General features: G+C 47.0%; 1 protein-coding gene across 1 annotated transcript in view; it reads right to left on the bottom strand.

Moving 5' to 3' along the window:
- Positions 1-23,173, bottom strand: part of FER1L5 (fer-1 like family member 5) — a 65,674-nt gene that overhangs the window by 41,172 nt on the left and 1,329 nt on the right. The window contains exons 2-14 of the mRNA XM_032255328.1: positions 19,939-19,991; positions 19,239-19,330; positions 18,507-18,615; positions 16,454-16,508; positions 15,843-15,952; positions 14,008-14,136; positions 12,325-12,387; positions 11,560-11,610; positions 7,109-7,139; positions 6,063-6,178; positions 5,714-5,837; positions 5,217-5,269; positions 2,951-3,019 (exon numbers count right to left, since the gene is read on the bottom strand). Coding sequence (XP_032111219.1) covers positions 2,951-3,019; positions 5,217-5,269; positions 5,714-5,837; positions 6,063-6,178; positions 7,109-7,139; positions 11,560-11,610; positions 12,325-12,387; positions 14,008-14,136; positions 15,843-15,952; positions 16,454-16,508; positions 18,507-18,615; positions 19,239-19,330; positions 19,939-19,991 — 1,055 coding nt within the window. The remainder of the gene's footprint in view (positions 1-2,950; positions 3,020-5,216; positions 5,270-5,713; positions 5,838-6,062; positions 6,179-7,108; positions 7,140-11,559; positions 11,611-12,324; positions 12,388-14,007; positions 14,137-15,842; positions 15,953-16,453; positions 16,509-18,506; positions 18,616-19,238; positions 19,331-19,938; positions 19,992-23,173) is intronic.

The following is a 23,173-nucleotide window of genomic DNA, read 5'->3' as shown; positions in this document are numbered from 1 at the left end:
ATTCTCCTTCTGCTTCTCAGTTCCTCATCTAGTGTACTGCCTCCCCTTCTGCCCTGGGGCCCTCGGACTGACCACTGGCACAGGCCAGTTTTCTGCAATGCTCCGGGCTCTGCTCCCCCTCTGATCACCTGGCCTCAGATGCTACCATCTGTGTGGTTGGCTGTTCTGCCTTCTCACAGTGAGATTCATACCTGCCTGCTGCATTTCCAAAGGGCTAGGGACAATCAGGCCTGTACCCATAGGGCCCCACCCTGGAGACTGTGTTCTGGGGAAAATGTGTGAGGGTCCAGGGGATGTTTGGGCATCTTCACATGTTGGAAGACCTTTCTCAGGGATGTGGGAGGGCCTGGCCTGTGCCATTGGCCTGTAAGAAGATGAACACAGCTGGACACAGTGGCTCACACTTGTAATCCCAGCACTTAGGGAGGCCAAGGTGGGCGGATCACCTGAGGCCAGGAGTTCAAGACCAGCCTGGCCAACATGGTGAAACCCCATCTCTACTAAAAATATGAAAATTATCTGGGTGTGGTGGCAGGCGCCTGCAGTCCCAGCTGCTCAGGAGGCTGAGACAGGAAAATAACTTGAACCCAGGAGGCAGAGGTTGCAGTGAGCTGAGATTATGCCATTGGACTGCAGCCTAGGTGACAAGAGTGAAACTTTGTCTAAGGGGAAAAAAAAAGGATGAACACAAGGATTTCCCAAGGCTCTGAGAAGCCACAGAGCATCTGAGGATCCTGGCCCTGAGTCCTCACCACAGGCTGGAAAAGGCGGGAGGGAGCTTGGCAAGGATGGGGGATGGACTAGGCCTCCTCTGAAATGTCTTCCTACTTTCAGAGTATATAAAATAATCCAAGGAGGCAGGGATTATGAGGAATGGTTGAAAATCATGCTCACAAGGAGGCAGACTGGGAAGCTACTAGAAGCAGCAAGGAGGGGAATTCGCAGGATGGAGAAGGGGAGCTCATTAGCTAATTTCATATTTCACAATGTCAGGTATGAGAAAGCGAAACACTTTCTGGCTTGCCAAATCCATGTCACACAAATTTCTGCATGCCTGCACTTATGAGAGAGCTCAAGTTATCTCTCAGAACTGTGCTCTTATTTTACACACAGCTCTTAGAAGCCTGACTTGAGTCAAAAGCCAGTAAGGCTCCACCTTCAAGAGAACTGTCATCCACAACAGCTGATAGGTGATGGAGACAGACTGAAAGACGGTCAAAATCAGACTACAGAACCCCACAAAGAGCAGCTTGGAGCCATTTAGTGTAGAAACAGCCAGGTACTGCAGATAGCCCAGGATAATAACTATGCTCTCACAGTGGCTCCAGGCTATCAACAAAAAGCTCTAATTATATTCAAGGTTCCTTGCTGAGAAGATAAGAAAATGCATATTATCATTTAAAATGTGTCTTTAAAGGGATTTGTTTGTTGTTGTTGTTGTTTTGAGATGGAGTTTTGTTCTTGTTGCCCAGGCTGGTGTGCAATAGCGTGATCTCCACTCACTGAAACCTCTGCTTCTCGGGTTCAAGCAATTCTCCTGCCTCAGCCTCCCGAGTAGTTGGGATTACAGGCATGCACCACCCCACCTGGCTATTTTTTTTTTTTTTTTTTTTAGTAGAGACAGGGTTTCTCCATGTTGGTGAGTCTGGTTTCTAACTCCTGACCTCAGCTGATCCACCCACCTCCACCTCCCAAAGTGCTGGGATTTCAGGCGTGAGCCACTGAACCCGGCCTGCTTTTGTTTTTATATGTGGGTGAAAGGGCACATTTAAGTTATCTAGAGAGTTCAGTTGTATGACCCACTCATTGCTTAATACTGGATAAAGTTAAACATACACCTATCATAGAATCTAGTCATTCTGTGTGTACGTATTTACTTAAGAGAAAGGAAAGCATATGTCTACACTAAGCGTTGTATTCAAGTGTTTACAGCTTCATTGTAACATCCCCAGACTGGAAATGTTCTTAAACAAGGGAAGGGATAAGCACTCTGTGGTACATCCATACAATGAAATATTAGCAACAAAAAGGAATGAATCACTGATACACAGCAACAGCATGGATGAATTTCAGAATAATTATGCTAAGTGAAAGAAGTCAGACAAATAAGGGTACTTACTGAATGATTCCATTTCTATGAAATACTAGGAAATGCAAGGTAATATGTAATAACTAGAAAGCAGATTGGTGGTTGCCTGGGGATGAAAGGGGGTGGAATGGGAATCACAGGGAGGGATGCCCAAGGGGCATTAGGCAGCTTTTGGGGATGATATATTCATTATGTTGATTGTGATGATGGGTTTCCTGGATGTGTACATATTTTAAAATGTATCAAATTATACATTTTCTTTCTTTCTTTTTTATTTTTTATTTTTCTGAGACTGAGTCTCCCTCTGTTGTGCAGGCTGGAGGGCAGTGGCTCTGGCTTGCTCAACAGGCTGTTATCACCTACTTAGCTGAAATGTTTGCTCAGATAAGTCGGTGATACTACCTGGGCTCAGCTCACTATAACTTCCATCTCCCGGGTTCAAGCAGTTCTCCTATCTCACCCTCCGGTGCATGCCACCACGCCCAGCTAATTTTTATCTTTTTAGTAGAGTCAGGTATCACCATTGTTGGCCAGGCTGGTCTTGAACTCGAGAGCTCAAGTGATCCACCTGCCTCAGCTTCCCAAAGTGCTGGGATTACAGGTATAAGCCACCGTGCCCATCCAAATTGTACATTTTAAATATGTACAAGTCACTGTATGTCAACGATACCTCAGTAAAGCTGTAAAAAGTAAAGTTTTCCATAACAGGTCCTGGGCTTCCTCATGCTCCCTATCAGGCAGAGTCCCCCTTGATGTGCTTCTCGGTCCCCACCTTCTGTCTTCACCCCCACACAAACATCCAAACCTCCCTTCTACGTTGGGGGATGTGGGAGAAGGGCGGGCATGATGGAGGCACTGTACCTGAATCTGGAAGGTCAGGATCTGGTTCCATATCGGGTTGTCGGTTTGGGTCTGCATGTGTGTCCTGAGCTGGAATGTCCCAAAGCAGTGTTGGTGCCAGCCTGCCCCCTCCTCCCTCCACTGGCCTCACCTTCCAGCTCTTCCTGTCCAGCCCCCACCCCAGCAGATACTGTCTACAGCACAGAGGTGCTTGGGCTAATCCCTGCTCTCAAGACACCTGCACAACTTCTCAGCAGCAATAGCATCAGTCCTTTGTGTGTTTATCTGAAGTGTTTGCCACATTCAGATTCCTCATATTTTTCCTTAAGTCAGCTTTTAGTGGACTTCATTTTTAAATTGATGTAGGGCTATTAACCTTAATATATGAGTATATACACATAGACTTTGTTAGATAAATCTAAGATCCCAAAAGAAAAATGGGCAAAAACACAGCTAATGGCAGCAGCATACCTCTTTTAAAACCAATTGACTTCATTTTTTTTTCTTTTTATCTTTATTTTTTTTTAGACAGAGTCTCGCTCTTGTTACCCAGGCTGGAGTGCAATGGCGTGATCTCGGCTCACCGCAACCTCCGCCTCCTGGGTTCAGGCAATTCTCCTGCCTCAGCCTCCTGAGTAGCTGGGATTACAGGCACACGCCACCATGCCCAGCTGATTTTTTGTATTTTTAGTAAAGACGGGGTTTCACCATGTTGACCAGGATGGTCTCGATCTCTTGACCTCGTGATCCACCCGCCTCGGCCTCCCAAAGTGCTGGGATTACAGGCGTGAGCCACCGCGCCCGGCCGGCTTCATTTTTAATCAGTGGTATCTACGAAACCAAGTGATACTTGACCTTATTTTTTTTTATTTTTTTTTTCTGAACATCTTTCTTGAATTAATGATACTTGACCTTATTAAACTTTTTAAGATATACTAAGATGAACACAGAAATATCAAACTTTTGAAAAATGTGTGTCACTTACCACCTGAGAACATTTCACCTAGCTTTGGGGGTATCCAACCACTCACTGGGAAATAATATGGTGGTTTTAAATATGTCCACAAATTTTTTGGTACTCCTCCCTTCAAAAGATAGAAATTGGCAGGGAGCAGCGGCTCACACCTGTAATCCCAGCACTTTGGGAGGCTGAGGCAGGCAGATCACCTGAGGTCAGGAGTTCAAGACCAGCCTGACCAACATGATGAAACCCCATCTCTACTAAAAATACAAAATTAGCCAGGTGTGGTGGCTCATGCCTGTAATCCCAGTTACTCAGGAGGCTGAGACAGGAGAATCACTTGAACCTGGGAGGTGGGGGTTGAGGTTGAGCCGAGATGGTGCCATTCCACTCCAGCCTGGGCAACAAGAGTAAAACTCCTTCTCAAAAAAAAAAAAAAAAAAAAAAAAAAAAAAAAAAAAAAAAAAAAAAACATTAATTTATCCCTTCTTATGTGTGGGCCAGATTTAACAACTTGCTTGCAACAAATAGAATATGGCAAAAATTATGCTTGGTAAATTTGGAGACAAATCTATTTAATTTTAAGCTAGCATTCTCCAAATTTGAACATATGACCCTTTTTTACCCATGACACCCATCAGCACACTTTGGAAAATGCTATTCCATATTCATAGAAGTTCATGGAATGTCAGCAACTCTCTTGCCCAGAATCTTCGTTTACACATGAAGAAACTGAGGCCCAGAGGGATAGTGACAGTTTTAATGTTCACTTGTTGGCATGTTTCATTCAGTCACTCATTCTTCCACGTGTATTTGGGTTTTGGGGGTCATCTGGCATGCAGAGAATAAAACATGGCCTCTGCCTGCACAGAATTCCAGGTGCAGGGGTGCATGCTGCCATCAGTGGGTGACTGGGAGATGATTCCTATGGTCTTGCCCACTGGGCCACTCTCCTCCTCCACACTACTTTTTCTCTTTTTTTTTTTTTTGAGACAGTCTTACTCTGTCACCCAGGCTGGAGTGCAGTGGCGTGATCTTGGCTCACTGCAACCTCCGCCTCCTAGGTTCAAGCAATTCTCCTGCCTCAGCCTCCCGAGTAGCTGGGACTACAAGCATACGCCACAATGCCTGGCTAATATTTTTGTATTTTTAGTAGAGATGGGGTTTCACCATATTGGCCAGGCTCGTCTTGAACTCCTGACCTTGTGATCTGCCCACCTCAGCCTCCCAAAGTGCTGAGATTACAGGCATGAGCCACCTAGCCCAGCCCACACTACTTTTTCTAGGTGCCAATCTCTCCAGGTCTCAGAACATTTCTACACTTACCTTTTTCCCAATTAGTTCCACCTCCAACTGAGGATTCATTGACTGGTGTTTCTCTATGAACAAGAAGTTAAAAGACATCTGAGCCAGCAGCAAATTTTTTCAGGAGGAGGAAATAGGGTGGAACAACTGAAAACAGTTGAAATAGGATAGAGCAACTGGAAACCCTCCTCTATAATTTAGAGGGGTTCCCCCTGGGCAGACCTGTCTCTAGTTACCACTGTGCCCCTTCTTCCACACAATGGGATAGGGTAGGGGGACATAGGGAGCCTTGAGTCTGCATCTGGCCATCATAGACAGGCTGTGGGTGTGAGGCCCATTTGAAAGGGTGTCCATGGCACCTCCATAGGACAAGTCTTGGGGCATTCTAGTCTCACTCTGTCCCCCAACCCCAAATCTTAGTTTAGTGTCAAAAGGAATGAGGAAACTCCATGAGGATCCAGGCTACCACTGTGTAGGGAACCTCAGGGCTGCTCCCTCCCTTGCACCCGGACTCTAACTGAGGTGAAGGTCCTCTGCACAGTAGATGAAGAACTGTAAGTAAGCCATGTTGATCGGGACTGCCGCTGACTTGAAGATCTGAATATCGGTGTCATCAGCCCCATAGAGCAACTTTTGATCTACCTGGAAAGACCAGACAGCTGATATGGTCAAGGTCATGGGAAGGTTACAGGCAAAGCCACCAGATTTTGCTTCCCCAACCTCCCACTTGATGCAGGGGGGATGGGACAACCCTGCAGTGATGTAGCAGACAAAGGAGAGATATGATGGTCAATGTCCAGGGTGGGGCCCAGGGGTACCCCCAGGAGGCAGCCAGGAAAGATTCCTGGGGCATTAGGGGCAGCTCACCAGGGCCTGATCTCCCACACCGAGGGCACAGATGGTGACTTTCAAGTAGCCTCTCACACCACTGCTGGGGTTGTTTGGCTGGCAGAGGCCTAGCCATTTCCTTAGGAGTGTGTGACCTGGAGAGACAGAAGGGCCATGGGAGATCCGCCTCCAGTCTCCTTTCCTCTGCCCTGAAAGCAGTCTTTGTTTAAGGAGGAGGGGAAGGTGGAAACATGTCTCAGGCAGTCTGTTTTCTATCCAGCGGCAGAGAAAAAGGGGAGTCACTCACACCATGAAGCAATGATAGTGTGCTCACAAGGCTACCAGCTATTGCCTCTAGGAAACAGGGACCCCTGTTTATGCCTTGGGAAGCTACTATTCTCACTGTGGCCTGGTCTGGAACCAGACACTGTAGAGGCAAGCATTTTCCTCAACCTGGTGTGTATGTTATAGCCAGGTAAGGTGGAAACTTCCACTCAAACTTCAATCTCCCAATACTGGCCTCAAAAAATAGAAATCTATGCCAGGATTGTAATAAAAGGCTAGCATTTGACCCAAAAGTATGTCCTGAGTTTTTCAGAGAAAGATATTATTATTATAAAGTAAAATAGGCCGGGCATGGTGGCTCACACCTGTAATCCCAGCACTTTGGGAGGCTCAAGTGGGCGGATCACCTGAGGTCAGGAGTTCAAGACCAGCCTGGTTAACATGGTGAAACCATGTCTCTACTAAAAATATAAAAATTAGCCAGGTGTGGTGGTACATGCCTGTAATCCCAGCTACTCAGGAGGCTGAGACAGGAGAATCACTTGAACCCAGTTGGCAGTGAGTCAAGATTATGCCACTGCATTCTAGCCTGGGTGACAGAGTGAGATTCCATCTCAAAAAATAAAATAAAATAAAAATACCACAATGTACGGTAAAATATTATCAAATACAGAAAATAATTTACAACCTCTAATACTCCCCTCCACCTATGTGTTAGACATATGGGGATTTTAAGGTATTCTGACCCCTGGCCTGATTTTTCTCAGAAGACATAAATATTTGTCATAAGTGTTACCTACCTGGACAATGGTAGATAAACCCAACATCCGTCTGAAAAGACAAGAGTGGAGTGAGGATTAGTTAGGGCCTCCAGCCAAGATTTGTAATACCAGCTAACCTGAGAATACTACTAGCTGCTGGTGCTTGAGAATGCTCTCTGCCCTAACTCCTTTCATCTTTATAGCAGCCTGGAAGGTAGGCCCATTATCACCTCTAATTTGCAGAGGAAGATACTGAATTTGAGAGAGGTGCCCAAAGTCTTACAACCAGTCAGTGAGAAAGCCTGCATGGAAAAGGTCCTTAATGCTGTGCTGTGCCACCCTCTCGACAAACACAACCCTGACTCTACCCTACCCCTGGGTCAGGGAAGGGACTCGCCAGTTCTGGGGGAAGAGGATGGTAAAGGTAAGAGGTAGGAGTTGACCAATACACTACAGGTTTTATCTTTCCTCTTGGAGATAGTTTCCTACCTCGGTTTGAGGGATGTGGCTTGGGATGGAAAGTGATGTATGTGGGACAAGTTGCCACGGAACATTATAGCCACCCATAATGTGTTCTTATTACAGCAACACAGCACAACCCATCAAAGAAAAGCTTGATAAACTGGATTTCACCAAAATGAAAAATGTCTGTTTTCGGCTGGGCGCGGTAGCTCCCACCTGTAATCCCAGCACTTTGGGAGGCTGAGGTGGGCGGATCATGAGGTCAAGAGATCGAAACCATCCTGGCCAACATGGTGAAACCGCGTCTCTAAAATATATATATATATATATACATATATATATATGAAAAAAAAGAAAAATGTCTGCTTTTGAGAGACACTGTTAAGAAAATGAAAGGGCTGCCGGGCGCGGTGGCTCAAGCCTGTAATCCCAGCACTTTGGGAGGCCGAGGCGGGTGGATCACGAGGTCAAGAGATCGAGACCATCCTGGTCAACATGGTGAAACCCCGTCTCTACTAAAAATACAAAAAATTAGCTGGGCATGGTGGCACGTGCCTGTAATCCCAGCTACTCAGGAGGCTGAGGCAGGAGAATTGCCTGAACCCAGGAGACGGAGGTTGCGGTGACCCGAGATCGCGCCATTGCACTCCAGCCTGGGTAGCAAGAGCGAGACTCCGTCTCCAAAAAAAAAAAAAAAAAAAAAAAAGAAAATGAAAGGGCTGTCGTATTCTGGAAGAAAATATTTGCAAATCATATATCAACAGTTAGAAAACAAACAATCCAATGAAAACAAGCAAAAGATTTGAACAGACATTTCACCAGAGAAAATATACAGATGACAGGCACATGAAAAGATGCTCAATGTCATTAGTTATTAGGAAGGTTTAAATTAAAATCACAATAAAATACTACTACACACCATTAGAATGACTAAAATAGACTAGATCAAGTACTGCGGAGAATGTGGAGCAACTGGAACTCTAATACACTGCTGGTGGGCATGTACAATAGAAGAACCTGTTTGGAATTTTGGAAAAAAATTTTTTTAGAAAATTTCCTTAAAAAGTTAAACATACACCGCAGGGTGCAGTGGCTCACACCTGTTAGCCAGGCATTGGGGTGCACACCTGTAACCCCAGCTATTCAGGAGGCTGAGGTAGGAGAATTGCTTGAACCTGGGAGGCGGAGGCTGCAGTGAGCCGAAATCGCACCACAGCACTCAAGCCTGGATGACAGAGCAAGACTCTGTCTCAAAAAATAAAATAAAATAAATAAAACAGAAGAAAAACTCAGTCACCTCTAACAAAGCAACAGATCCAGGCAGTCATCAATAGCTATTAACAAAAAAGGAGAGACCAACAGACATTCTGTGCCTTCTGCTGAAGTCACTTTGCCAAATAATTGGCCCAGACTGATCTAAACTTTAAATGGGGAAATGGGGTGGGAGAATGCAAAATGATCCCCTGGAGATGAAATCAGCAAAGTTCAGACTGGAGAAAATGCTACAGGTCCAACTACCCAGTTACTTTAACAAATAAGTTGCAAATTTTAGAAAAAGAGGAAGTGGGGACAGCAGAGAAGACCAACAGAGTAAAAGGAAACTAAAGTGCATATTAACCACTTGCAATGAATGGACCTGGTTTGGAATTCTAATTTGTTTTTTGTTTTTGTTTCTTTCTTTCTTTCTTTTTTTTTTTTTTTTGAGATGGAGTCTTGCTGTGTCACCAGGCTGAAGTGCAGTGGCGCAGTCTCCGCTCACTGCAACCTCTGCCTCTTGGGTTCAAGTGATTCTTCCGCCTCAGCCTCCCAAGTAGCTGGGACCACAGGCTCGTGCCACCACCACGCCCGGCTAATTTTTTTTTGTATTTTTAGTAGAGACGGGGTTTCACCGTATTGGTCAGGATGGTCTTGATCTCTTGACCTCGTGATCCGCCTGCCTTGGCCTCCCAAAGTGCTGGGATTACAGGCGTGAGCCACCGCGCCCAGCCTTTTTTCTTTAAAAAAATTTTTTTAATTTATTATTTATTCATTATTTATTTATTTATTTTTTAAAGATGGGGTTTCACCATGTTGGTCAGGCTGGTCTTGAACTTCTGACCTCAGGTGATCCACCCGCCCTGGCCTCCAAAGTGCTTGGATTACAGGTTTGAGCCATCACGCCCGGCCTTGTTTTTTTTTTTTTGAGACAGAGTGTCTCTCTGTCTCTCAGGCTAGAGTGTAGAGTGCAGTGGCACAAACTTGGCTCATTGCAACCTCTGCCACCTGGTGCAAATGATTCTCTTGCCTCAGCCTCCTGAGCAGCTGGGATTACAGGTATGTGCCATCATGCCCAGCTAATTTTGTATTTTTAGTAGAGATGGGGTTTTACCATGTTGGCCAGGATGGTCTAGAACTCCTGACCTCAGGTCATCCACCCACCTCAGTCTCCCAAACTGCTGGGATTACAGGCGTAAGCCACCGCACCCACCCTGGAATCCTGATTTGAACAAACTATAAAAGAAATAATGTAAAACAGTTAGGGGAATTTGAACTGACTAGGTATTTAATTCTACCTAGGAATTAGAAAGGTTTTTAGATGTGATAATTGTATGTCGTTATGCTTAATAAAATCCTTATGTTTTCGCAATACATACTGAAATGTAGAAAGATAAAGTGATATGATGCCTGAGATTTGATTCCAAATAATCCACTTGTAAAGTGGAAGGGAGCTAGGTGTAGGTAAAACACAAATGACTGTGAACTGGTGAAGTTGAGTGATGATATGGGAGTTCATGATATCAAAATAAAAAAAAAAAAAAAAAAAAAAAAAAGCTTGGCTGGGTGTGGTAGACACATGCCTGTAATCCTAGCACTTTGCAAGGCTGAGGTAGGAGTATGGCTTGAGCCCAAGAGTTCTAGACCAGCGTGGGTAACATAGTGAGACCCATTCGCTACAAAAAATTTTAAAATTAGCCAGGTGCAGTGGGGCACACCTGTAGTCCCAGCTACTTATGAGGCTGAGGTGGGAGGATTGCTTGAGCCTGTGAGTTCGAGGCTGTAGTGAGCCATGATCGCACCACTGCATTCCAGCCTGGGTGATAAGCAAGATCCAGTTTCAAAAAGAAAAAATAGGAAGCTCAGTCAAGCTCAGGTTTTCTCTGACCTCTATAACTTTGTCAGTTTATGTTGTTGGTCATTGTCTGGAAATCATGCAATGGCCTTTGTCAAGAGCACAACATTTTTAACCTCCTACCATCTAAAATTTCTAGAATCTCTTTCTCCCTCTGTTTTTTTTTTTTTGTGAGTGTGTGTGTGTGTGTGTGTGTGTGTGTGTGTGTTTCGCCTTTTGCAACGGTGGTGCCCCTTTGCTAACATTGTAGATTTAGTAAATAAAAATAGAAGATGCCCACTTAAAATTTCAGATAAACAATTACTACTTTGTTAATACATATATGTCCCCTGCAATATTTGGTGAGAAGCCATGTAATATTTGGGACATACTTACATTTAAAATGTATTTGTTGTTTATCTAAGATTAAATGTAACCAGGCATCCCATATTTAATCTAGCAACCTACCTTTTGGATGTGGAGAATCTTTTGGATTTGGAGAATGTTCGTTTAGCCCATCATAACTGTAAACTCTCCTAATCTCTTAGCCTTTCTTTCTAAATCACATCTTATCACTCTGCCCTCACAGGCAGCAATCTTTCTGAGTTTCTCTAACATGTAGGTTGACCTTTTGGCTCCTTTGCTTTTACTTTCTGGAGGCAGAGATTTGAACTGTGTCCACAGTATTAGGGGTATAGGGAATTCAACATGGCGCCCTGAGCTTTTGTAAATGTTATATACTTTAATCCCCACAATCACCTCCTTTTTATAGATGAGGAAGTAGAGGCTCAGAATAACTTGTTTAAGTCACCCAGTTGGTAGGTGGATCCAAGTCTGGATCTTTCTGTGTGAAAATCCAAGTCTAGACTTGGGCATGGAGCACAGTGTGGGTCTGTATTATAACTGTTTCACCAAATCTCTTCCCATGTACAGTACTCACTTGAAATCTCCCGATCTCTGCTTTGTATCTCATTGCTGAAGAGTTTACCACCTGCAAGGAAATTCCTGGAAATATTTTAATTATTCACAATCCCAATTTCCCTCAACTCCTGTAAGAGGAATAGCAAAGGCCCATCCAGGATCTCTCAATGTCTTTAATGCTTCCTAATGGCTGACACTTGCAGATGGGTTTTCTCATTTAACTCTCAGAGGCACCCTGTGATGTCCAGATTTTTAGTTCCATTTTACTGATGAGGAAATTGATCAGAGAGGACAATTTCCTTGCCCCAAGTCAACCCAAAGCAAGGTGTTGCACTTATCCATTACATGCTCTCCTGGTTGTTTCTTCTGTGCCTTTGTTCCAAGAACATGTAAACTCTTCAAAAGAAGAGGCCTCTTTGTTCTCCTTAGCCCTGTGCTGGGCACACAGTAGGCACTTGATAACCACATGTTCACCATTGTTACTGGGCTCCCTCTGGTTAAGGAATAGAGTTTTCCACTTGGAGGGGCCTTTGGTGGCTTGAGAGTCCTGGCATATGGGAAGGGGCAGCCTTGTTCACCTTGGCACCCAGTTCAGGGCCTGGCAGTTGGGACTCTGTAACATTTGTTGAATGAATGAGGAATCTGTGTGCCAAGGGTTGAAGAAAGTGATGGGGGTCAGAAGACAATTTGAAGTGACCCTGGCTCTAAGGCTGGAAGTTGCAATGGTTCCCAGTATTGAAGTGGGACAAGAAACACTTTGCTGGGGACCAGTTTGGCTCCTCACCTGGAGTAAGATGGTCTCATCAAAGAACTTTGCAGGAACCTCGTGAAAATTCTGGAAGAAGATCTGAGGCAGAAAGAATTGGGGTAGAGTGGATGATTTCTTCCACCACTTCACACAAGCACTCAGTAAACCTGAAAGCTCAGAATAATGTGCTTCTTCCCACAACTTTACCCTCTTAATGGCTTTATAAGTACAGGTTAAGTATTCCTAATCCAAAAATCTGAAATCCAAAATGCTCCAAAATCTGAAACTTTCTGAGTGCCAAAATGACCCTCAAAGGAAATGCTCACTGGAGCATTCTGGGTTTCAGCTTTTCATATTATGAATGCTGAACTGGTATAATGCAAATATTCCAGAATCCAAAAAAAATCTGAAATCGAAGACACTTCTGATACCAAGCATTTTGGGTAAGGGATGCTCAACTTGTGCCACTACTACTCTTACACTTCAGAAGCAGAGGCCTCCTGAACTTCTGGAGGGTTTTATTTATTTATTTATTTTTTGAGATGGAGTCTTGCTCTGTCACCCAGGCTGGAGTACAGTGATGTGATCTCAGCTCACTGCAACCTCCACCTCCCAGGTTCAAATAATTCTCCTGCCTCAGCTTCCTGAATAGATGGGATTACAGGCACTTGCCATCACGCCTGTCTAATTTTTGTACTTTTACAAAAGAGACAGGGTTTTGCCATATTGTTTAGGCTGGTCTCAAACTCCAGACCTCAGGTGATCCAGCCACCAGGGCCTCCCAAAGTGCTAAAAATTACAGGTGTGAGCCACTGTGCCCAGCCTTCTGGAGAGTTTTCTGCCCAGAATGGGGAAGGTTAGGAGATGCCTGGAGAACTCAGGACCTAGCTAGCTGCCCAGGATGGAGATTTGAGCTCACATCTCCTTCTAGATTGCCCTGCCAGTCCACTCTGTCTCTGCTCTCCATGGCAGCCAGAAACCCTTTCCCCAAATGCAAACCTAGGCTTGTCACTCCCCTGCTTAAGTCCTCCATGGTTCCTAAGTGCTGTCCAGGATGGGACCCCAGCCCACACTGTAGGCTCCCCTCCAACCAGTCTCCTCCAGCTACACACATAGCTATAGTTCTGCTGTCAAGTCTGTGGCTTGCTTGCTTCTAGGGCTTTGAAAACACTGTCACTTTTTCCTGAATTATCTTTTCCCATCCTGTCTTTTCCTGGTAAAATCTTCCTTCAGAGTTGCTGGAGCCCTTCTGAGTCCTCTCCACCACCCCCAGTCTCATTACTCACTTACTCCTCCTGGCTTCCACTCTGCTTTTATCTTTTATTTGTTCCTTTACTAGTTAATTCAGCAAGTATTTATGGAGCACCTACTGTGTATCAGACAGTGCTACAATTTGAGGCTCCAGCAGCAATGGGATGTATGTGGTCTGAGTCTGTGCTTCAAGATTCCAATAACAATGCCCCCAAACCTCTATCAACCACTATCTGCTCCACTGTAATTGTTTATGGGTTCATGAGCTATGCCCCCACCAGCCCACCAGCTCCTCAGATGCAGGGCTCTGAATTATTCTGTTCTGTATTTTCAGTGCTTGGCCCTCAGTAAATGCTTGTGGAACAAACACATGAAGACACCCGAGTCAAGGAGCAAGTTTGCCAGCTGCCGGCTGAGAATGCCCAGCCCTTGGCTGGCTCCTTGCCTGATGTGCCCTGTTCAGCCCACCTCGTTAAAGAAAGGGTTGTTTCCCATCTTGATACGTGTCTGGTGCTTCTGGCCTCCAATGGACACCCTCACCACTGGTTTGATGTTGTTGCCCATGAGCTGTCGGGCTTCAAACACCTTTACTCGAACCTAAGAGGAGAACACATGGGGAGCTGATATTGAAGGCCTTGGCCCCACCTTCTCCAGCTGTGACAACATTGTTCTGATAAGAAAACGTTCCAGGTGAGGTGCAGTGAGTGGCTCATGCCTGTAATCACAGCACATTGGGAGGCTGAGGTGGGAGGATTACCTGAGCCCAGGAGTTTGAGACCAGATTGACTGGGCAATATGACAAAACCCCGTCTCTACAAAAAATACACAAAAATTAGCTGGGCATAGTGGTGCATGCCTATAGTCCCAACTACTTGGGAGGCTGAGGTAGGAGGATCACCTGAGCCCCGAGGTCTAGACTGTTAGCTGTGATCATGCCACTGCACTCCAGCCTGGGCAACAGAGCAAGACTCAGTCTCAAAAAAAAAAAAGAAAGAAAGAAAATGAAAGAAAACATTCTAGCTCTAGCCACAGTGAAGAGAGACAATCCACTGGAGAAGGCTAGGAGGAGATGGATTTAGAGAGACAGACTTGGGTTATTTAGGGCCCGGAAGCCATTGTAAAAGGAACTGGATCTTGTGCGGAGGACACTGGGCTCTAGACCCTTTAGCTTCCAGGGACCCTCGCCTGGTCACATTCCTTCTGGGGCTTTTGAAGAAGGTGCTTGGCATGATAAGAGTGACATGTTTGGCCGGTCGAGGTGGCTCACGCCTGTAATCCCAGTACTTTGGGAGGCTGAGGTGGGTGGTTCATGAGATCTGGAGTTGGAGACCAGCCTGACCAACATGGTGAAACCCCATGACCGTCTCCACTAAAAATACAAAAATTAGCTAGGCATGGTGGTGTGCACCTGTAATCCCAGCTACTCAGGAGGCTGAGGCAGGAGAATCACTTGAACCTGGGAGGGGAGGTTGCGGTGGGCCAAGATCATACCACTGCACTCCAGCCTGGGTGATAGAGCAAGACTCTGCCTCAAAAAAACAAAACAAAAGAGTGACATTTTTGAAAGGCCACTTTGGTTGAAGAAAGGTCAGAGAGAGCTGGAGGCTGGGAGTTCAGAAGAAGGCTACTGATGTGGTCCAGGGAATGGATGGTGGTGGCTCAGGCCAGGGAACGGAAGTGATGAGGGAGAAATGGGAGCAGCTGGGTGATGTTAAGAGCCAGGACTTGGCCACTGCCTGGATGCAGGAAGAGGAGCAGTCCGGGAGACTCCTAGCCTCCTGGGCAAGGAGCAGGCTGGGGAGCAGGTAAAACCATGGCAGGAATGTTAGGCCTCAGGCTAGAAGCCAGAGGGAAGTTGATAAGCTGTGGGATGAGGGTTCCTGAATTCACATGGAAATGTGGACCTTCCCATAGGTCCCCTCAGATCAGACAGTCCCCAGCCTCTCCTGTGCAGTTAATTTAACTTTGTCTGTGCCCCACTTTGTGTTGCCAACAACCCGAGGGCTCTGGGAGGGTAGGATCCCTGTCATCTGCGCTGCTTTCCTAGCAGGTACCAGGGCCTGCCAGTGCACAGCTGACCCTCCTACTGCCTCACTGGAGTTATGTGGCTTCAGCTACAGGCAGAAGTTTCCGGAATGGCCATGGGAGGAGCAGGAGATATGGCGAGGATCTGAGGGCCTGAAGCTGGGTCTGAAGCTCTGCCCTTCTACCATGACCTTGGGAAGGGGTGAGGATGACCTGGGAACACAGCAAACAAGGGTGTCAGGTGGGTCACATTAATTTGCAACCTGGAGGGTCCTCACCTGAAAGTGCTGAGGCTTTGAGGACAGAGCCCGGTGCACGGTGGAGCCAGGGACCATCAGTTTCTGCCTGGCCGTCTCTCTTGCTGTTATGCCCAGGAGGTCTTCAGCTCCTGGAGAGACACAGTCCAGGGTGGGCTCAGAGGCCTGGGGCCCAGGAGGTCTAAGGCATTTTCCCCATTCCATCATTCTGTCCCAATGACCATCTCCTGACTAAAAGCGTGACCAAGAGGCCCCAACAGGGACACATGTCCTCCCCAGAACATTGCCATGGGCCCCTCCACCCTCAGGAACTATAGATCCCTGGACCCCACTCCACACACTGGGGCTCTTGGAGATGACCATCCTCATCTCTCTGCAGCCTCTTTGAGACTTATGTTTTATATCTTACAGGTCTTATGTCTAGAGATGATGAATGGGCATATTGGGATGTCCTCAGCCAGATGTTTGGAGATCTGGCCTCTAGACCCTTTAGCTTCCAGGGACCCTCGCCTGGTCACATTCCTTCTGTAGGCCTCAAGGACTGGGTCTTGAAGGTCCCCAAGAACCCATCCAGCTGTGCATGGAGCAGGGCAGGGTAAGCCCTTAAGGGTAAGCTTCAGGGAAGGACATACCTGTTTTCTCAATATCCTGGTTGCTTATGTAGGCCACCTGTAGGGTGACGGTACACTGCAAGACAAAGGCAGGGGAGCTGTAAGCCAGACTCCGCCATCCTTGGACAGAGCACTCAAGCCCTGTGCAGCCTGGTTGGGTTCACATCTGGTCCTTCTGGTGTGGGGCCTGATGCTAGCTATGGGATGGGGCCACACTATTTGGCCTCTGCACAGTCTGGGTGGAGGGAGGTTATAAATGGGTGAGAAGAGAGCAATGGGTTACAGTGGAGGCGATGTTTGCTGAATAAAGCAGCCACAAGGTGATGATGGTGGCAGAAGAGGATGCAGAAGGATGGGGAGGAGAGGAAGAGGTGACTTGAGCCCAGAACACAGATGCTAGCAGCTCTTCCCCTAGCCCAGCATCTCATGAGCTCATGTGGGAGCCCCTGTACGCTCCTGCCTTCTAACTGAGCTTCTTCCTTCATGTGCTTCCATTACCCACCCAGCCTCCAGACCCTTAAGTGTCTAAATGATCAAAGTTAAGTCACAATTCACCAGCATGGACCACAAGGCCTTTCACCTCTAGCCCACACAGCCCACACAGCCTCAGCTCTCCCACCCCTACTCCTACCCCCACCATGTGCCAACAGTACAGCACAACCTCCCTCACCCTGCCTCCTGCTCCACCCACTTTATGCCCCTGCTGGGCTGGTCTTCCTCTCCTGTCCATTGGGAAGACTCATGCCCCTCCTTACAACTCAACTGACAGACTGAAAGCTCCTTGCCTGATAAACCACACAATATTGTTGACCGTGAGTCAACAGTTGTGAGTCACAGCCTATCTGTATACAAATGGACAATGGCCAAACTACATATAAAATAAGACTCAGGCTAGGCGTGGTGGCTCACGCCTGTAATTCCAGCACTTTGGGAGGCTGAGGCGGGTGGATCACCTGAGGTTGGGAGTTCGAGACCAGCTTGACCAACATGGAGAAACCCTGGTTTCTACTAAAACTACAAAATTAGCCGAGTATGGTGGTGCATGCCTGTAATCCCAGCTACTCAGGAGGCTAAGGCAGGAGAATTGCTTGAACCTGGGAGGCGGAGGTTGTGGTGAACCAAGATCGTGCCACTGCACTCCAGCCTGGGCAACAAGAGCAAAACTCTGTCTCAAAAACAAAACAAAACAAAACAATTCAGATCCACACTAGTTCTTTTCTTGATATCTGCAGAAACCAGCCCAGGAAATCAACCTGTTATCTATAGTAACCAGCCTAGGAAGCAAACCTGCTCCGAGTCAGACTGGTAGGAGGTCAGACTACTGTCTCTAGCAATAATCCAGGAAGCCAAACAATAATGATCAGCTCCAAATGGCCAGGACTTGATTAATAACTGACAGCTCCCTTAATTTTTGTTCCCACTTCCAACTTAGGACCAATTAGAGAGAGCCAAACATGCCCCTCTAACTGATCACATGGGAGGCCCCATTTCTAGTTAGCCTGCCTTGGGCTTCCCCATAGCCTCCAATCAGGGCACGCATGCAGCCTTCCCTTCTTTCCACTATGAAGCTCTTCCACTCCCCTGCCTGCCTCTGAGACTCTGCCAAAACACAAATGATGATAGCCAAGTCCCTTGCTAGCACAAGCTCTGAATAAATTAGCCTTTACTTGTTCTCATTTGGGTGGTCTTCCTACATTTCCATATGTCTTAAACATCACCCTCTCTGTAACGCTGTCCATGACCTTCTGAGAGGAATCTTTCGCTCCCTCCTGCCAGTGGCCTTGCTTTACTGAACCTTGTCCCATGTGTGCTGGAGCGCCTGCCACTGGGAGTGGAGCCTACTCCAACAGACTGTGGGCTTCAGGCAGTTTTGTACCATAGGGCCTAGCACAGTGCTTGATTCCCTGTGGAAGGCGATCAATTCATCTGCTGATGACAGCAAGAGTGGGGGTCAGGAGAGGAAGGCAGCGTGATGGGGGCCCAGGGCAGGAAGCACTCTCGTGGTGTGGGGCATTTCACCAGCTACCCCCATTCCTCCAGCCACCATGCCTGGGCCTTCCTGGGCCTGACTCACATCTGTGGGCTTCATAGAATGGTTGAGCAGGGTCAAGTCCTTCACAAAGGGGACCTCACTTGGTTGTTTCAACAATGGCTTGAGCAGTACTGTGGCTAGGCCAATGAACCTGGGGAGACAAGGAGCAGGTGTGAGACATGAGCCAGGGGAAAGGGTGTCCTCCTCTCTCCCAGGCAGGGCTTTAGTTAGAGACAGTTTCCTACCAGGCGTGTGCTGTCCTCAGAGAGAGAGGCTGGAGAAGAATGTAGTGGGGCTGGGCATCCACCACAGGGCCCAGGGCTCCTGGCTCTGGGAACTGTCTTGGGGCTTCTAGGCAAGTAACGGTTGATAGGATCAGGGGTGGTCACCTGGCTAGAGCTGGGCCAAAAGGATTCTTTGTCCTAGGAATTTTGACCTGGGATGGCATAGCCTCATTTTCAGGGCATGTGAGTCTCAACTGGGCACTAGAAGAGACTGTGATAAGAAGCCAGGGTTGGGTAAAGAGAAGCAGAAATTTGAGATCTGTGGCTTCGGATGGACAGAGCTGCTGCTGGGTTCCCAAGTTCCTGTCCCAGCTGATTTGCAGTCTTGCCTTGGCTACCCTTTTAGTACTACCCCTCTTTTTTTCCCTTTAGCTGGCTGGAGTGGGTTCCGGTCATTCATCTGAGTGAGTTATGGATTAGAGACAAGGGTCACATAACATGCTGCTGTGTTGGGCAGGAGCTAGGCTCCTCCTGTCTCTCTCTGCCTCACCTTTCTTTCTTTTGTGAGCCCATGTCCTGAAGCATGACTTGCAGGAAGGAGTCATTTTCCAGGGGGCGGTTCCAGAGGTGCCAGATTAGGGTCTGTGGGGGGCATAGAGAGGTCAGCATCTTTCCTCTGCCCTTCCCATCCCATGTTTCCAGAAAATGAGGAAAGACGTGGGGAATGGACTGGCACTGCGTTTCTCTAAGACTGAGGAACCTCCCTCATGTCTAATTTCCTCAGGAGATGGTGTTCGCTACTTTTCACCAAGGTGTGGGCATCCCACCTGGGTTTCTGTGACTTGAACTGCAGTATCATGGGCATGTTGGGAATTAAGGGTTTGGGGACTGGGAATGGGGCGAGGGGTAGCATGGAGGGATGGCAGATCAGGAGTCCTGCACAGGGAGCCTTCACTCTGCTTTAGGCTTCTAGGAACATCAAGATAGCCCAGTTGGACTAGATGATAGGCCATACCATGGTCCATCCCCAGGATGGGGGAGAAGGGCCAAGAACAGTTGTGGGCAGGTGTGGCCATCACAGCCTTGTTGGGTCAGAGGCTACTACCCCAGGCCAAGATCCCCAGCCTTGAGGAAAGCCTTTGAGGCTGACTGTCCTCTCCCTAGACCTCCGAGTAGCTGCCTGGACCCCATCCCTGCCCCCTTGCTGTTGGAGTTGTCATTTCTTCTTCTGGGCTTGCCCTTGTGTCTACCTCATTCCACACGGGTTCATTCCCTTCCACCACGCTAGTTCTTTTCTTGACATCTGCAAAGAAACCAAGGGACTGGCATTGATGGTAGGAAATATTTCAATGTCTGGGTTGGAGTGGGGTAAAGAGAAGTAGGACACTCTAAGAAAACTTCAAGTCCACATTGGCAGGTGTGATATCGTATCACTTCTTCCTTTCTTGGGGGGGGTTCAAAATTTCTTGATTTTATCCCTGTGTGACAGATAATGCTATATGTTCATTTCATTTTCTTTCTTTGTTTTTCTTTTTCTTTCTTTTTTTTTTTTTTTTTTTTTTGTTAGATGAGGTCTCACTCTGTCACCCAGGCTGGAGTACAGTGGCATGATCTGGGCTCAATGTAACCTCTGTCTCCTAGGCTCAAGCCATCCTCCCACCTCCCAAGGAGCTTGGACTAGAGGCCAACATGCCTGGCTAAATTTTGTATTTTTTGTAGAGACAGGGTTTTACCATGTCACCCAAGACAGTCTCAAACTCCTGGACTCAAGCAATCTGCCCGCCTCAGCCTCCCAAATTGTTGGCATTACAGGCAAAAGCCACCATGCCTGGCCCATTTCATTTTCTTCCAGAGTATTAGTTTTCAGTGTCTTGCAGCTAAGTCGGGCTGCGTGACTTACTCTGATGAATGGGGTGTGGCTATATTTGCCACTGTCTGGTCTGGTTCTTAATTTCCATGAGATTCTTCATTCTCCTCTCTCCTCTCCCCACAGCCACCCTCGTGACCTGCTGACTTTGCAGCCACAAGGGGTAAGTGGCTGGCTAGTCCTTAAACTATCATTTGTAGGAACTACCTAGGAGAGCTGTCTGACCAGTACCATCCACGCAGGACTTGGTGTAAGCAAGAGGTGAACTTTCATTGTTAAGCCACTGAAACCTAAGGGTTTATTTATTGCCAGAGCAAAGCCCAGTGTACCCTAACAAAGACATTCTGAAACATCCATAACAGGTTAAAACTCCTCCAAACAGTGAGAAGCGGAGCAGGTTAGTGGATGGCATATGAAGGAAAAGGCTGGGAAGGACAAAAGGAATACAAAGTATCAAACATAAACATGTAATCATAAGAATCTGTAGGTGAAACCAGGGTTCTGGGTTTTTGATATCTTTGTGGGAGATATTTCTGGAATGAGAAAGATGGTGCCCATGAGGTGGCGGGGAAGATGGCTCAGAATCAGAGAAGAACTGCTAGTTCCTTGCCTGGCTAACTGTAAAATTAGTCAATCAGGGCAAATATATCCTGAACTCCCACCGCTCCTCTTGAAACCTGCAGACTGAGGACATCAGCATGTATCACCTTGTGAGCCAAATGTTCAATCTCTGAATGTTGCTATGTTCAACAAGCATAGTTTCACAGAACAACAGCAAAAAATAAAATAAAGAAATTTCACTCTTGATTCACATCTCTTGTAGGAACTACTGAGTCCTCTTTTCTCCTGGGCCCGGTTTTCTCCCTGGAGACAGTCCCTGTAAAACCTATTTGTCTGTATCCATGGTCCTGTATCTCCACCTACAGACTTTCACCCTTCTTTCTTTCTCTGTCTTTCTTTCTTGCTTGCTTTCTTTTTTTTTTTTTGAGACGGAGTTTCGCTCTTGTTACCCAGGCTGGAGTGCAATGGTGCGATCTCGGCTCACCGCAACCTCCGCCTCCCGGGTTCAGGCAATTCTCCTGCCCCAGCCTCCTGAGTCGCTGGGATTACAGGCACGCACCACCATGCCCAGCTAATTTTTTGTATTTTTAGTAGAGACGGGGTTTCACCATGTTGACCAGGATGGTCCCGATCTCTTGACCTCGTGATCCACCCGCCTCGGCCTCCCACAGTGCTGGGATTACAGGCTTGAGCCACCACGCCCGGCCTCTTGCTTTCTTTTTTTTTTTGAGATGGAGTCTTGCTCTGTCGTTAGGCTGGAGTACAGTGGCACAGTCTCGGCTCACTGCAACCTCTGCCTCCTGGGTTCAAGCGATTCTTCTGCCTCAGCCTCCTGAGTAGCTGGGACTACAGGCGCCCACCACCAAGCCCAGATATTTCATTTGTATTTTTAGTAGAGATGGGGTTTCACGGTGTTGGCCAGGATGGTCTTAATCTCTTGATCTTGTGATCCGCCCGCCTCAACCTCCCAAAGTGCTGAGATTACAGGCATGAGCCACCACACCTGGCCTCTTTCTTTTCTTTTCTTTTCCTTCCTCTGTCCCTCCCTCCCTCCCTCCCTCCCTCCTTTCTTTCTTTCTTTCTTTCTTTCTTTCTTTCTTTCTTTCTTTCTTTCCTTTCTCTCTCTCTCTTCTTTTCTTTTTTTTTTTTTTTTTTGAGACTGCACCTCATCTCGCTTTGTTGATTAGGCTGGAGTGTGCAGTGGTGCAATCTCGGCTCACTGCAACCTCTGCCTCCTGGGTTCAAGAGATTCTCCTGCCTCAGCCTGCCAAGTAGCTGGGATAACAGGTGCACAACACCACACCCAGCTAATTTTTGTATTGTTAGTGGAGGCGGGATTTCACTGCGTTGGCCAGACTGCTCTCGAACTCCTGACCTCCAGTGATCTGCCTGTCTCAACCTCCAAAAGCGTTGAGATTACCAGTGTGAGTCACTGTGCCCGGCCTCTTTTTTTTTTCCCAAAAAAAAAAAAAAAAAAAAAAAAATGGGCCAGGTGCGGTGGCTCATGCCTATAAGCCTAGCACTTTGGGAGGTGGAGACAGGTGGATTGCCTGAGGTCAGGAGTTCTAGATCAGCCTGGCTAACATGGTGAAACCCTGTCTCTATAAAAAAATACAAAAATTAGCTGGGCGTGTGGCAGGCGCCTATAATCCCAGCTACTCAGGAGGCTGAGGCAGGAGTATCGCTTGAACCCGGGAGGCGGAGGTTGCAGTGAGCTAAGATTGCGCCATTCACTCCAGCCTGGGCAACAGGGTGAGACTCCATCTCAAAAAAAAAAAAAAAAAAAAAAAGTGGTGACAATAAAACTTGCTTTATATACCTCTGGAATTGCTGTGAGGAGCAAACATCATTGTACATATGGAAAAGCTTTGTCGATTGTAAAGCTCTTGCAAATGGAACTAATATGATCAAGCAGTTTTTACTAGAAGTTGTACTTAGAGCTGTAGCTGTACACGTGTTTTTAAACTCCCACATCAATCTGAGGAGGCAGGGACTTTCTCTTAAACCTAGTTTATGAGCCGGGCGCGGTGGCTCAAGCCTGTAATCCCAGCACTTTG

The sequence above is a fragment of the Sapajus apella genome, unplaced genomic scaffold (genome assembly GCF_009761245.1).
Source record: "Sapajus apella isolate SASKATOON/1434 unplaced genomic scaffold, GSC_monkey_1.0 scaffold89, whole genome shotgun sequence".
NCBI classification, from domain to species: domain Eukaryota; kingdom Metazoa; phylum Chordata; class Mammalia; order Primates; family Cebidae; genus Sapajus; species Sapajus apella.
The sequence above is the reverse complement of the archived record's forward strand: the minus strand, read 5'-3'. Positions and strand labels throughout refer to the sequence as shown.